Source organism: Acipenser ruthenus, chromosome 7 (assembly GCF_902713425.1).
Source record: "Acipenser ruthenus chromosome 7, fAciRut3.2 maternal haplotype, whole genome shotgun sequence".
Lineage (NCBI taxonomy): Eukaryota > Metazoa > Chordata > Actinopteri > Acipenseriformes > Acipenseridae > Acipenser > Acipenser ruthenus.
The window spans coordinates 6,994,656-7,011,061 of record NC_081195.1 but is presented as its reverse complement, the minus strand read 5'-3'; the positions used below and the strand labels follow the sequence as shown (position 1 = coordinate 7,011,061).

General features: G+C 38.5%; 1 protein-coding gene and 1 pseudogene across 2 annotated transcripts; one reads left to right on the top strand and one right to left on the bottom strand.

The window, feature by feature from the left end:
- Positions 1 to 405: 405 nt before the first annotated feature.
- LOC117416150 (zinc finger protein Pegasus-like) lies at positions 406 to 9,111 on the bottom strand. 2 transcript variants are annotated; one of them, XM_059026229.1, is made up of 4 exons: positions 8,646 to 9,111; positions 7,315 to 7,485; positions 6,735 to 6,947; positions 406 to 6,414 (listed from the first exon to the last, which is right to left on the bottom strand). In XM_059026229.1, exons 2-4 carry the CDS (start codon positions 7,445 to 7,447, stop codon positions 5,456 to 5,458), a joined length of 1,305 nt encoding a protein of 434 aa, XP_058882212.1. In that variant the 5' UTR covers positions 7,448 to 7,485; positions 8,646 to 9,111; the 3' UTR covers positions 406 to 5,455. The 2 variants fall into 2 exon arrangements, with proteins under 2 accessions (XP_058882212.1, XP_058882213.1); XM_059026230.1 differs by having other exon boundaries at positions 409 to 6,414; positions 6,735 to 6,917; positions 8,646 to 9,083.
- Positions 9,112 to 9,299: 188 nt separating this feature from the next.
- On the top strand, positions 9,300 to 16,184 carry LOC117415717 (short/branched chain specific acyl-CoA dehydrogenase, mitochondrial-like; annotated as a pseudogene).
- Positions 16,185 to 16,406: the final 222 nt, after the last annotated feature.

The window sequence follows — 16,406 nt, the reverse complement described above, 5'->3', positions numbered from 1 at the left end:
CATTCCAGGTTTTATACAAGCTTGATTAGCCACAGTGAATAGGTACCAAGCTCAGCTCAAGTCAAGGTGACCTATTAGAGATAAACCTGTTTATTACTTGTTGGATGAGATTGTCCCTAGTCTATCTCAGCTCCTTGTTTATTTTGCTGTCTGATATTAAAAACTGGATTAGTGAAGGTACTTATACAGTAAAATAAGGTTTATGCAATTTACTCTCAACGTAGGATCAACCAAATCGTGAAATACCTAGGGAGCACTGTTTTATATTGTAAATCTCTGTATATAAATAAGGATGTTCAAATAATGGACCCAAGTTATACTTCAACAAATAAATACATTTCCCCAATTATTTCTTTCCAATTATGTACAGTATATCACACCACCTTTTGGCTATTGCTGATTTGCAGAGTGGGGAAAGATTTGGTTTTAAAAGTGAAATAATAAAACAGAAACATACTAGCAGCCCATTAGAAAAATGAATTTTACTTATGAAGTACAAAAAGCAGAGCTTTGAAGTTTGAAATAGACATTAATTTAAGTTACAGTCTTTCACAAATTGTGTTTCTACACATACAATGTACTGATGTTAACAATTTAGTAATTTACATATGTTTTACATATGACATTACAAACACATAATTAATGTTTCAGGTACTTTTGCATTGGAAATACACTGCCCTAGAACATTGATGTAAAAGTCTCAGTGTCATGTACCCTTAGTTAATGTCTGAGATAATATGATCAGAATATTTACATTTGAAAAGCTTCTATGATGCTCTACATTTAAAATAAATAAATTCCAGCCTTGTTAGACAGCATCCTGAAAACCAGAATATTATATAAAAGTACTTAAAAAAAAAAAAAAAAAAAAATACACAATAGTACACGTATTATTAATTGAAATAATAAAAACATGCACCATTATTTATACTATATTTGTTTCTCTAGGTAGAAAATTCTCAACCCTTAATAAAGGTAATAAATTAAAAACAATACAATTTCTATAACAGGCATATCAAATCAAGGGGTACACCGTAAAAGATCATAAGACAAAAGACAGTACAAGTATTGTGACGGCCCACATCAATCCCAATCAAAAGTCATGCCATTCAGAAACCTTCAAAATGAAAGTATTTTAACCCATCTTAATGCAGCCATTTCCCACGATTTATTGCTGTCTGTTTACTACATTCTTCCATAGCCAAGCCTTACACTTCCCTTTGATCAGAAAGCAGTGTCCTGTTTGCCATTATCCTGATCGACGATGTAAAAACTATATTAATTTAATACCCTTAATTGACTATACAGGACTGACAAAACATTCACAAAAGTACTTCATATGAATTGGTCTCATACACATAATTTATGGAATCTGATGGCTATGCAAATGTAATTTCAGGTTGAGCTACAGATGAAGCCACATATACAGTAATACTTTTGCTTAGTTTTAGTTATTATTTAAAATTAGGCATCTTTTGTACTGAGCACAAACATTTACATTTCACGCAAATTTCCCCACTTATTGCATGAAAAAAGTATGCAAAAAAAAGGAACATTGCCAGCCTCGGACAATCTGATCGTAAGTGTGAACGATGCAAACAGGCTGGAGTATATGTATACTGTACTGTATGTTAAACAAGCTACATATTACTTTCCAATATTGGCATACCTTTCCTAATGACTTAGAGGTGACATTTTATATATCTTTTTTTTCCTATTTTAATTTTTACATTAGTACACTTTGTCCATACATTAATAGGAAATTATACACAAGATAGAATTGATCTGCTTAAGTGTTACTAGAGTATTGCGCAGCTTCATAACTTGCCTTTATTGTCTCCTGTGCTGTACGTATCATTGCTATATTTGCTTCAACGTAGGTGTTATTGCTTTGATATTTACCATTAGCATACACAGGGTCAATTAATCAACTGTGCTAAGTTTATAGAAACCGGAGAACTCTTCAGCTGAACACAGTCTTAAAATAAAAGCTACCCCTTTTGAACTTACATAGGGGAATCTGGCTTCATTTACAGTTATTAATGACCCAGGGTACGCAAATAAATATGAAAACAAACATCTAGAATATGTTGAAAAGGAAATCACTGGGATGCGTACTTCCAAAACAAACACCAAAAAAACAAGAGCTTGGATCGCAGCATTATGTACAATATATAACATAAAATACTACTAATGACAGACAATTCAGCTGCAAAAGCAATTGCAAAAAAACTAAACATAAGACCGACAGTACCAGTAACGCTAGCAAACAAGGACAACTTGCTCTTTGAATGCATTGCACTGTTGAAAGTGAATTGACTGGCAGTTTAAATTCTTTAGGCAACAATCAGTATCATTTCTCAGACAATCACAAGAAAGCACGACTCACCATAAATAGACAAGGCTCAAGCAGCTAACAGAAGCAATGAGGCACAAAAACATTCAATAAATACTAGCTGTGGTCTGTATTTAAAAAAAAAAATATTACTTTGTTAGTTAATCAGTGTTCTGTGGTTTATTTAATTCATAATATATTTTTACAGTAGCAGGAATACAAAATGTATGCTCTAAAAACTGCATTTAAAACACAACTTTTTATATGTTGCATTACGAAAAGTAGAGACATGTTGTACAGAAGCAATTCTGTATTTTGCATTTGAATACAGCTGCATAAATGCAATGCTGTTAGGATTGGTGTATTGTTGTTATGCAGTAGCTACTGTTCCCTTTTCACATCTGACATGCTTTTTGGAAACAATCTGGGTTAAGCCAAATACACTGAAAAAATTAGAAATTATATGCAATGATTGTGAGTCCACACCAGATACATGTAAGACACGTGACAGCATAAAATACATATCCCATGAATATTCACTGCATAAAATTATTACACACTTTCACAATAAGTTGTTAAAGGGTAAGTAGCTTCATAAGTAACCCATTACATTTTAGCCAGTTGCTTCCCTGTAGTGCACAAGGGTCTTCAGACTACACAACTGTATTAAACTATTGGTACAGTATTAGTATTTTTGGTAGGCACTTAAAACTCTCAAACTGGTGTGTGGATCCCCTATCCATTATGATCCTTTTCAAAGCCAAGCAAAATAAGCAATTTAAGCACAGCTTAACAAAAACAATCGTAGACTATACATTTACACCACCTCATTAGAAAAATGTTTGTAGTTAAAACTTTTTTTGTTGTTATTATTTATTAGATACTGCAAATCTGAAGCTGCCACAACCTTGGACAAGTCAACATATACATACAACAGTCTTCATCAACTGAAAAACTAAATATGTACAGTAGTTTTTTTACACTTGGGATGGGGGGCGTTGGTTTCTTTTTTTTTCTACCCTTTCATCAGAAAGGGCTACACTGTTTCCCAGTATGTCTATATATTGCTGTTATGATAGCATACTAGTTCAAGTGCAATTTCATCTAAACCATCAGAAACTTTCTTTCTTAGCTGAAAAGGGGACCTATACCATTCATGGTGATTCCTTACACTTACGAAAACAAATGAACACGTGTTGGATTTTTTTTGTAATCAATAGTGACTAGGAAGGTAATTATTTGTGTAGCTTTTATTTCCCATTTTAATGCAGTGTGGCTATGAGAATGCAAACACACACATATATACCCAGCAGTCAAAAAAAAGCAATTTGGCAAGTCTTTCAATTGGCAAAACAGATGTATTCAACTTACAAAAAATAAATAAAATAAGTTCTGATAATTAAGTGGGACCCTGTTTTATGTACTGTTCTGCAGTGTAGAATGGACTAGATGGCATTTGTAATTATACTTTTATATAACCAAAGCACAATGGCACCACAAGGATAAACAAAGAAAAGTAACAGGTTTCTGTTGAAAACAAAATGAATCCCAACACATTATTAAATGAAACATTTTCAAGGTGTAATTAATGATGTATTTATAGCACACTCACTTCCACACGCACACGCACACACACAATAAAATGTGCAAGTAATTGTCACTGAAAAAGGAAATCTTTAAAACATTCTAATAGTTGCTATAATGCAGATACAAAATATGCTGTTTAAAAAATATATATTTTAAAAATGTTATTGAATACTTTGGCCTTGAAATGATGTTTATAATTAGTTCTTAAAGGCTTTCTTTATTCTTTTCAACATCTAATGATCAATTTCAATCATATTCCAAGGCTACTTAGAAAGTGCTAGATAATTCCGTTTACATCACTTATTTTTTAATTTTTTTTTTTAAATCAGGAAAATATAACACTTCATTGATTCGGATTTCTTTGTGAAAATCTGAAATGAGCTGCCACCTTTCCATCGCATATTGGTAACTAAGGAATAATGCAATGCAGGTGTTTCTATCTGGTACATAGCACAGTACTCAATCCTGCTAATAAAAATGAATGTAACTGAAATGTACTTTGACTTACAGACCAGTAAGGGAGGGGGGCTGCAAGGCCTTAATGGTTTTGTTACTGTAACACATCTCTCGTCAAACAGCTCAGAAAATGCACCATGATGCACCAAAAAGTACTGATAATTCTTGCTGTACAAGTAGTTTCCTTTTCATGTGGTGGAAGCACTTAGAAAATTCTTATGTTGAGATTTTGGTTATTCTGTAGGTCAGGTCTTACAGACCCCCTCCTTAAAGAATAATAAATGTACCTGTTAGAAACACTATTATATCGAACTGATATGCTAGAGTATACAGCAGCATTATTTTATTTCTCTCCCAAATGTATTTTTCCCCTCGAACCTATGCCTGACAATAGCACATCTTACTGCACCAGGCTTAAAGAGGGTAGCTGGCTATATCCTCTCCAAAACTTCAGAGAGAATTTAAAGTCTTCTCCCCCCTCCCCTCCCTCCCTCGCTAACTGAAGACCAACACCTTTTAATCGAGCACAGCGAAGATAAAGAATTACATTAAGTTTGTAAATCACCCTGAAGGGATGTGATCCTACATTAGAAGACCTACAGACTAGTAAGGGAGTGGAACTTCAAGGCCTTAATGATATTGTTAATGTAACACATCTCGCTCTGAACAGCACATGTGTGCTGGAGCCATTACTGCAGTGTGAGCTGGTGCCTTTAGTAAAGTCAAGCTATTATTTTAATTGCTTTATGTGCAATAATTCTTGTGCGGGTAATAAAGTGACAACTTCCACAAGTACACTGATGTTCTTAAATTTAGAGCCCCCCTCCCCCTCTCCCTCTAAAAACTATTTTATGATTGCTGACCTATAAAAAAGGATACAACGTAGGCTTTAATTTATCTGCACCATTTTTAAACAGAAAATAAGCTTATAGCCCACAAACTTTGTTTCTCCCAAAAAAATACGGATCTAATTCCTAGGATTAGCAATGAAAGCTTTCCGTTAAATTCATGGAACCGGAAAAATGAAGATTACCCTGTAATCCAAAAAACACTATTATCATCTTTAAGGTCTTGCAGTCATTGCTGTTTATGCTGCCCCCTTGCAAAATGACAAGCAAAGTTGTACTTGTTTTTGCATTGGTACCCACATATATTGCACTGGAAGGGGTTCTCGTAGCCGTGGCAGCCCATGTGGATGGTGTACAGTATGTTATCTGCAAAGTAGGTGTCGCAGTGCTGGCAGTGGTGGAGTAGCTGGGGGTCCTGCACTGGCAGTGCAGGGGCTGGGGTGCTGGGCTGGCTGTTGCTGATACTGGGAGTGCTAGTGTGGGCGCTGTGCTCACTGCTGGGCCCTGCCACAGGGCTGTAGTTCCTGTGGGGGTGGGGGGGTGGCCGGGGCTCAGGGCTGGTGGGAGAGGAGCTCTGAGCGATGCTGGTTGACACAGTAGACACCACAGGTGTGTCTGCAGGGTGCTGGATCAAGAAAGGCTTCTCATCGCGGCAGACCACATCCGGGGATACAGGGGTCTGACTCTCGGGGGGCAGGCTGGAGAGCTGCCCAGCCAGTGTGGAGAGCTGGTTTAAGGGGTTGTCCACCATTAAATCCTGAGGGTCCCTGGAAAGACATCCACTCCCACTACCACTGCTCACCTGAGATCTGGCAATGCTCTCATATGATTCAGTATGGATGTTTGGTAGCTCATGGGAAAAGTCGTTCAGATAGTCAGGCCTCTGCACCACCATGGAGGGTGGGCTGAAGTTGATGAGGAGCCGGCGGCTGAAGGCCAGGTTGTTGGACTTCTTCTGCAGGACGCTGAGCATTTTCTTGTTGGCCAGTGTGGGGCGTGTGCCTTTCATGGGCAGCATCTTGTGGCGGCGGCGGCGGTGGTGAGACAGGTTGCTGCGGTCACTGCAGCGGAACGAACACAGTTCACACTTGTACGGTTTCTCTCCCGTGTGCGAGCGCATGTGTGCCTCCAGGTGGCGCTCATAAGCCGAGGCAAAGGGGCAGAGGTGGCAGCGGTGAGGCTTCTCTCCTGCCATTGTGGGTAAAATAAAACTGTTCATTAATAAGACCACTAGTAGCCCAACACTCTAAACTAAAACACAAACTGTTATAAAGTCTTTTTTTTTTGGTTACAACCTAGATTGGATTATTTAAGCATGTGCTCACAGCTGCTGAATGTAGCAGGATAAAATATATTTTAACAATGTTTTTTTTTTTTTTTTATGCACTTACCTGTTGAATACCAACTTTCCAGATGCAGTTTTACAAGACTAAGTCGTTTCTTATAGCTAGGTATTCAAGTGCCACAGGATTATTCAAGGTGTATCCGTACTCTTTAATGTACCTTACCTGTATGGATTCTGATGTGCTCAATGAGCCGTGCGGTCCCCTTGCTGGCGTAATTACAGTACCGACACTTGAGCTTTCCGTCATAAGTTCTCTCAAACCCATCCACCAACATCCCCGAGCTATCCTCCAGTGACACCTCCACCGAAGGGTGGTCCAGTCCATTCTGATCATTCTCTGTCCCAGCTGTCAGCAGTGAAATTATAGGTCGGTTTTCTGCATTGACATTCAAACAACCTTAAGGCTCAGCAAGATGATGTCAGTGCACACTAGCTGGGCAGGCCTGACGCCCAAGGGGATCACATGGCTAGTTGCAAGCTGAACCACCTCAAAAGCCTTTTAGGATGATACACAATATCAGGGACCCATTCACAGTAGGCTTAAGGGGGGAAATCTTGAGAACCCCCCAACACAGCAGTATACGTTTCTATTCAATGAGATAAACAAGAGGCACATTTAATGGAACTCTCCCAATACTAGATATCATTCAGAGGATGGAATCTACACTGTGTCCCTGAAACATCATGCGCTGGTAGGTGGGGTGACTATACTACATGCTCCAAGTTAGGGACGCATTTCTTACCTCCTTGAAGTGCCTCTGTTTCCTTTTCCCCGCTGACAGACCCAGAAATCATGTTTACGTGCTGTGTTTGTTGGGTGAGATACTCTTGAAAATCCTTCACGAAATCCAGAGGCTCTGGTTTCTTTTCACCCATCTTATATTCGTTTGTGTGTGGTGGGGATGTCTTTACACCTATGAACAATGTACATACAAAGGTTCTGCAGTCTTCCTAAAACACAATTTTGGCATCTATTGCTTTTTTTTTATGGCTGTGCAGAGGGCATAGATGTGTCGTCAGGCCAATATAAAAAGCTTTATCTTCATCAACAAAAAAAGGTTGCTGTTTAGATGTATATGGTAAGCACTGTGAATTGAGTAACGTGCACTGATGAAAATAAGAGGACCTGGTTCAATAACCAATTAAAATAAAAAGTTAAAGTTGTAAATGTGGAAAACTGAAGCATCACACAGAATTTGAATAAGGTCGGTACAGGAATTTTCAAACCTATAATTACAATTAATAGCAGCTCTGTAATTGTAATAAGCCTTAATACTGACTTGATACAGTACAGTGCTTACACTGTGCAGCTCCATAACACATGCTAAGGGGTAAAAATTCTTCAAGCTGTGGAGGATTTTGAATATTATATTCAAATTAATCTACAGCTGTTTACATTGCTGTTGTAACATAAACCAGGTGTCCAGATGTCCTTTACATAAAACCTGCAGCATAGATCCAAAATCGTATTTCTTATTATTGTTACTATTATTAGTAGTATACATAACCAAAGCCGAGAATAGAAAACTACTACAAAACTAAATGTACTACAACCAATTTTAATGAAAAAGCTAATAAAATGTAATGTAATACTTGCTACGCTGGTAATAAGGAAAATAAATCATGTGCCACAAAACCTGCAAGGACCCTCATGTGTATTCGGTTACTCTCAACAAATTCAAAAGCCAACAGAGTTGACGGTATTAAATGTCTAGTCACGTGGCATGCTGTCATGTAATGTAAACAGGAACAAAAAACCAAATTTTGGAAATTAAATCTGAAATATGTTACTTGGTGGGGAACAATTTTGAAACAGATGCCATCGCTATCACCCCGGTTCCACGGAACCTAAAACTTAAAGGATGTACCGTCAGCTATACCCAGGCAAAAAAAAAATCACTGCAGCTGAAGTGACGAAAAAAAAAAAAAAACTAACGAAAAACCCTCTCTGTGAATGTATTTATTTTGTATTGAGATGCTTAAGTCTCTACAGATTATCAGTTATTTGCCTAGACAAATATAGAGATTCCAGTTCATTTGTCAAAAAATATGTAAAAAGATCACCGCCACCTACCCGCAGTTCTGCTTGTTCAATTTAAATCTTTACACTCCGCTCTTCAAACATCGAAAATGACTTCCGTCGAAATCGACCAGCCTTCTCCATGCACCTTCTCCGAAGATAACAACAGATCCGTGGCTCGAGTAGTAGACTGTTATTGTAATTTCTATTCAATATTAACTAAGTGCAGGATTTCCATGGAGACACTGAACCATTTCGACCAACCCAAAACAAAAGGAAAGCAAGCTTCAGCTTCTGGGTGAAAGTTCAGTCCAGCAAGAAAATAAGCAATACAGGCAACAGTGCTCGCACGGAGTGACAGGAGAGGTTCCTAGACAGAAACATATTGTAGCGTGCACGGGGGAAAGCAGCAGCAGCAGGGCTGGCAGGGGACGTACTCACACACAAAGACATAAACCCGATATACGCTTCTTGCAAAGGAGCCGACTCTTTCGTACAGCGGTTTTGGCGCTGTGCTTTAGTGCGAGAGGTGCTCAAAAATGCGACATAAGCTAAAGCTAAACTAAACGAGTACTTGACATACCAGTAAAGTTCCTAAAACACCGTGACGCACAAAGAATATATGATTAAATATAAAGAAATATATACATAATAATAAACTCCACGTTCTCTCCAGAGAATTATTGTAATCAATTCTGTACTGTCGCTTTAAGAAAAGGGGGCTTGGCTCAATTTTTTTTCTTCTCGCGAGTTAATTTGTGTAAAATAAAAAATAATAAAAAAAAATAAATAAAAAAAAAGGCAGCTCCCTTAGTCAGAAACTGCTTTAAGGTGAGTGAAGGTTTTACCATACTCGCATGATCTAGATATAATATTACGTTGTTATGTATTTGTTTTTAAATATTTTGCCATCGTCTGTTTGTCTCATATCAGCTGTCATGTTTTGGGTCAGGTACGTGTTTCGATTACGAATGTTACGTCATATGACTGGTTTCACAAACCTGTTCGCACAACCTAAGTATTACCTTGACTGAGGTAGACCAAATACGACCTTTGCTTCGACTGTGAATTCTATAAACAATTCGTGAAATACAATACAGAATTCCATATATGCGCCTATAGCAATCCAGGTTCATACATGATTGATACTATCCACAGATACACAAAAGGCTGTGAAACAATTCACAATTCGTCTTCTTTAAATTAAAGTTGGTTTGGAAAGCCTAGGTGATGTAGTTTTGAATATCAAATGAATATCGAACATCAAACCAACAACCATGCAACTGGCTTTGGCAGACACAAACAAGAAATCCCCATGGGTTACACATCGCTTATATCTGTAGTCTGCATTCTTCTTTTCACGGATCACTGTTCAGGTTTGTAAAAGAGAACACACTGATTATAGTAAAAACTAAAACTCCATTGTCAACAGCTTGGAAGAAATGTTGTTAGACCATGGAGCGTGGTGCCTGCTTGGAAAGTACAGCCATCTGTAACGAGGTCTATCACATCAGAAGCAGCAGCAGAACATGCCAGTGCAAACGGTGTCCTTTATGCTCCCCTTCAAACTTTCACGGAAGAGGCAATGATGAAGGAAGCAGGTTGGTAACGCTGTACACGGCTCGCAAATGTATCTGTACGGATATGGATGGTGTGGCACTGCGCACAGAATAATAGATTTTTTCTTTTTGTTTACAGTTAAGAAGTTTGCCCAAGAGCGCATTTCTCCATTAGTGTCGAAAATGGACGAGGACTTGTGCATGGACGAATCTGTTATCCTCGGGCTATTTGAACAAGGGGTTTGTATGCTTGTACTTTAAATGCTTCTACAGTGGAAATGTTTAGAAACATATCCACACTGTAAGCACTTTCATCATCTTAAACTGGGTCAACCTTACATAGCTCCTTGACTGCTTTAAGGAGGCTGAGGTAAAACTATAAGAAACTAAGCTGTCACATAACGGATCTAGTTGATTTAGTTTTTCTGCAGGAGTACCTTGACACATTATGAATCTACAAACAAACATTAATTTAATTAGACCAACATTTCACCATGCACAGTTGAGCTTGTCTCTTATGGTATGTGTCTTTTTGTGAGCACTTTGGGTGGGCAAGAGGACCTCAGAGCGAAGCTGTCTCTTAGAAATGGTTGTTTATTTATTATTTCTTTATTTTAAAGAAAGACCACAGTAAATAGTTAATGCCATTATCTATGTCTTTGCAATTGTTGTCATATAGTACAGTAATCTTCTGTGCAAGAGACAGCACATGGGAAAATAAGATGCATCGGAATGTTCTGAATCCTGGCATTTTGATTTGCTGATAGTGACTTGATGATTTAGAATTGAGTTTTGTCCCCAACTTTCTTTTTAGTACTGCTGTATACTTCATGACTGAGTGCTTAAGAGTTATGGATGAAGAGCTTGTGTCTCTTACTTTGTTCCAGCTGATGGGCATTGAGATCCCAGAGCAGTACGGAGGGACTGGCTCCACTTTCTTCTCTTCCATCCTGGTCATTGAGGAGCTGGCTAAAGTGGACCCGGCGGTGGCTGTGCTGTGCGACATCCAGAACACTCTCATCAACACCCTCTTCAGAGATCATGGGACCAAGGAGCAGAAGCAGTGTTATCTCACCTGACTGGCCAACGACATGGTGAGGAAGCTTGGATTCCCATTACTTACAGAACATTGACCCCAATATTCAAAGGAAACTACTGCAGGGATGGACATAAGATTCCCATTGCATAGCAGTTTAATCCATTCCCGGTTTTACTGAGAGTTTTTATAAGACACTCTTGAGCTTGTTACCTACAGGTAGTGGACAAAAAAATGGAAACACCAATGTGAAGTCACTTAATAGGGCGTTGGGCCACTATGGTATCCCGCTCTGTGGAGTTCTCGGCGGACCGTTTTTGATGAAACTGGCTGCTCGCGCCCCAGGTTGAAATTTGCAGTCAATTGATCTGCAGTTGCTTGCTTGTTTTGCCTTGTACTTCGAATTAATGCACAGATATCACGATCATGGAGTATGCGCTTCCGCCCACTGTTGCCCTTTGCTGATGATGTCTTTCCCTTGGAGTTCCATGTCGACATCACCTTAGACTCTGTTGCTCGTGAAACATCAACAAGTTGAGCTGTCTTGGTCACTGAAGCTTCTGCCAAACGTGCCCCAACAATCACTCCTCTTGCAGCCATGCTAGCCATAATTATAGGCAACCAGGCCTGTCCAGCATTTTTATACATGACCCTAAGCATGCTGGGATGTTATTTGCTTAATTAACGCATGAGCCACACCTGTGTGTAAGCCCTTGCTTTCAATATACGTGGTGTCCCTCATTTACTGAGGTGTTTCAATTTTTTTTGTCTACTACCTGTATACACTGTGGCTAATCAGGCTTGTATTAAATCCCAGAATGGGTCAAACTGCTATGCAATAGGAGTCTTATTTCCATCCCTGCACTGTATCCCTAAATGAACCTTGCTATTTTGTTATAGTTAGTTTTTTCTGTGTATATTATGTAACATGTATGAAAAGGGCCACGCTAGAAGAAAGTTTGAGCCAATAAAAATAGGTAATTATTTGCTTATGTATTTTTGGTGACGATACCTTTTTTAATAGGATTAGCTAAAATATGTATATAAAATCTTTCAAGAGCACAAAAGCCGCTTTTATTGATGGCACTGAGAAAGACTTCCCCAATAAAACATAGCCTTCCAGTGTCAGTCTAAATCCCCTTGTCTTTTTTTCATTATTGTAGATAGGCAGTTTCTGCCTTTCAGAGGCACAGTCTGGCAGCGATGCCTTTTCGTTGAAAACCTGAACTGACAAGCACAAGGACTACTACACCATCAACGGGTCCAAGCTGTGGATTAGCAGTGCGGAGCAGGCTGGCGTGTTCCTGGTTATGGCTAACGTAAACCCCTCTGCTGTAAGCAACTTCCAGTACTGAATAGGAATCTGCACTTGCTTGGAATGCCATAAACTACATCTATAAAAACAAATCACTCAAACACAGTGATTTGTTTGAATGGGAGGGTTTGTTCCAGGTTGAGTCAGAATATTATAACTTTTGTGTTCTTTTAAAAGAGAGAGACTGGATGAGTGAGCGTACAGTGCTCAAAACAGAAAAACACATCATCATTGGGGCTTAGGCTTAAAGATATGAAACTTATGACCTGTCAGTGTTGAACAGGACAACACTGGGCAATGGATTTCTAAGCTTTGAAGTGTCCAATTTTGGTGGCATGGTTGTTCACCCAAATGTCCCTGATATTCCAGGGTTACAAGGGGATCACCTGCTTCATCTTAGACAGAGACACTGAGGGGCTTCACATCGGGAAGAAGGAAAACAAACTGGGCCTCAGGGCATCGTCAACCTGCCCTCTGACTTTTGACAATGTTAAGGTAGGTAGATACATGGTTAAGAAACTCCACCTTTTACCTTCTACAGTTTTTCTATGTGTGGCATATTGGATCAGACTGTACTGCATGCTGCTAAAGGTGAGTGAGCGAGTTGATCCACAAAATGTATGACTCGTGCTCCCGGAACCTCCCTGAAGTAGCAGCTCAGACTGCCGAGGAAGGTAGATATCTGCCCCTATCTGCATTAAAGAGAGGTCTCTTAAGGAGGGCTTGTCACTTGTCTTTAATGGGCACATTGTTGACAGTGGGTGACATCATTGGAGAACAACAACACAGACGTTTAAATATTTGAGTTATGAAATTATCTTCTTCTGTTCAATGAAGAAAAACAGTCAAACATTCTCTACCCATCACATCTTGCATTTCATGAGAGAATCACATAACAGAGAAAGAGCCTTAAAGAATGAATTAAAACATCCCGTTTCTAGTGTATGTCTTGGATTATAAAGACATGTCAGAGAAGATGTTTAGCAGCAGTTTTAATAGCTTCGTAGCAATAGCACAATACAGAAACCGCCACATGTTCTTGGGCGTGCAAAGTTTTTTAGAACCTGATAGTTATGATCATGTGATGAAAAAAAAAGAAACAGAGGCCAGACACAGTTTGTTATTTTTCAACCAAAGGTTTAAGCTCCAAAAAATGTATGTTTTTTAATGAATCCACAGGTTCCAGAGAAGAATATCTTGGGACAGTTAGGCCAAGGATACAAGTATGCAATCGGAACGCTGAATGAGGGGAGGATTGGAATAGCTGCCCAGGTCTGTCCAAAACAATATTGGGACATGATTGATATTGTAAATCAAACTTTAAAAAAAATGTTAATGCACACACACAGACACACACACACACACACACACATATTATACTTCTCCGGAAATTAATGTGTGTGTGTGTGTGGACCTGCACGGAACCTACCTTTACAGAAAGGTAGGGGAAAGTATTTACTTAGACATCAAAGTTCAAGACTTTAAGTGATCCCTCAACCTACATCATTTTCATGCCCAGAACTAAGCAACAACAATTAAATGTCATCAATTTGTCTTAATCTTTGTGTAAGAGATGTTCATCACATTAATGACATGCTGTATGCATGTTACAGGGTGTTAGTGTCATAAACAGAGGATGTCTGGTACACAAAAGAGGTCTCAGGTACAGACAATTCTGGGCTAAAAGAGATCAATTTAAATTGCAAAACGGTCATTTGCACAAGTTTGGAATCCAGTGCATGAAAAAAGGCTTTGTGGCCCAATTGTACCAGCATGAATGGGGTGGCCTAAAGTAATCTGGAAAGCATGTAACCCAATATGATTCCCATGTGTGTTTCTGGATGTTCTCAAGCCTGGGTGTGCAGCAGTAAAAGCCTGGCCCGCCTCTTAAAGGACTGTCAGATCAGAATGTCTCCTTTTCTTTTGACAACTTCTCAACTGCTCTGCATACAAATGGAGCAATTGCATAGTTTGACTACAAGGCCCCCACTACATTTGGTCACAAAAGAATTGGGTCAGCTTAATATTATTACTTTTATTGTTTTTAAGTTCATACAACAGGCTCTGCATTTAAAGAGCTGCGAGACCTGAGGCGTGTTGTTGGTTTGTTAACTCTACTCAACAGAGCTGGCTTATAAGTCAAAAGGCCAATAAGGCCAGTTATGCCATCTAGTGGGAGTTGAGGGAAGTACATATTACTCATTTGTGGATAACAAATGTACAACATTGTATGCACTAGTAAACAACAAAACAAAATTAGCCTAATATATAATGTAGTCAACTAAAAAAATACTTTTTCATCTGTATTTTTTTTTTTTCCAGGCACAATTTACGAAGGGACAACAAACATACAGCTTACCACAATGGCAAAGGCCATCCACCAGGAGTATGAAGCCTGAGCTACATAATATATAGAGAAGCATTAAAACAGCCCAGTACAGAAGCAACAAAACCAAGAGCCGTTCAGAATAAAATCAAATGTCATAACACAGTAAGAGAAATGTAAAAAAGTCATTTGAAAGTACTTGCTCGTGAGATCTGTGGCACAATGTTTCAGTATAAACAGTTCATATTAATTAAGAATTTTCCATAACATCTTCTTTGTTAATGTATATAGATGTATTATTATTATTATTATTATTATTATTATTATTATTATTTATTTCTTAGCTGACGCCCTTATCCAGGGCGACTTACAATTGTTACAAGATATCACATTATTTTTACATACAATTACCCATTTATACAGTTTTTTTTTTGTTTTTTTTTTACTGGAGCAATCTAGGTAAAGTACCTTGCTCAAGGGTACAGCAGCAGTGTCCCCACCGGGATTTGAACCCACAACTCTCCGGTCAAGAGTCCAGAGCCCTAACCACTACTCCACACTGCTGCCCCACACTGTATTGAATGTTATCCTTTGTTTAAAGTAATTGTTATCGAATTATGGTATATCATAGATAATATTACAATCAACGGTAAATACAACTTTATTGCTGACTGCTGAGTCCTGTGTACTAAATTAACAGTGGATTCCGGCAGTAAGTATAATGTAAATTCAAAGAGAGTAACTGAAACTCAGAAGTAATTGCCTTAACCTGAGTTACTGGAGGGTTCTCCAATCTTCGAGATGAAACCTGTCATTTTCAATTCAGTTTCAATTAGCTCTGTGTTACTGACCATGGAGACTTGTTTCTTTTAGCTGAACCAAACCAGATCATGTTTTAATATGTAACTAAACGGAATCTGCATTTATATTTAATGATGTAGTGGAAGAACAAGCTGAGGCACAGCTGTTCATTCTGCTTTGTATTTCAGCGCCTGTTACACAAACTGGAAAGGTGATCTCGTGCTCTTGCTGCGTTGATAGGATGGTAAACGCTTCTAGTATATAGTGGGTATTTATATAATTCAGTAAAGTGGTGTTCTATTAAAGGGTGTTAAAGAGCTATTCTGTTTTTTCTCGTATTCTTCGCCTTTATAATTCTAAAAGGAATTTCACATGAAATGTGACTGTGGTTTTCTTTTTTAATAGAACACATGACACACCGATGGCAAAATGTTGTGATTGCAGTTTCATTTTAATAAAGGTAGTCCCCAATCTATTCAACCACTGATTGGTACCTCCAGCACCATTTTGACCTGATTCTCTCTCTCTCTCTCTCTCTCTCTCTCTCTCTCTCTCTCTCTCTCTCTCTCTCTGTCTCTCTCTAAAAAATTAAACTACTGTTGCAATATTTCTTTTTAGCCTTGCAAACAATGAGCATCTGGAGTGTAAAACAAGACTACCACTAGGTGGAGCTGTGTGACAAGCAATAACAGCAATCCAGCCGTTCACAACAAAGAAGTGTTTTATGTTCGATATCAGCCAGAGAAAGCAGTTACAGCAGTATGTTTTAAAGGGGATG

Coding starts and splice junctions, on each gene's coding strand:
- LOC117416150 (XM_059026229.1), bottom strand. CDS start 7,447: ATGGGTGAAAAGAAACCAGAGCCTCTGGATTTCGTGAAGGATTTTCAA. Junction 6,948..7,314: donor AACAGAGGCACTTCAAGGAG/GTAAGAAATGCG, acceptor ATGTCAATGCAG/AAAACCGACCTATAATTTCA. Junction 6,415..6,734: donor GCACATCAGAATCCATACAG/GTAAGGTACATT, acceptor CCACAATGGCAG/GAGAGAAGCCTCACCGCTGC.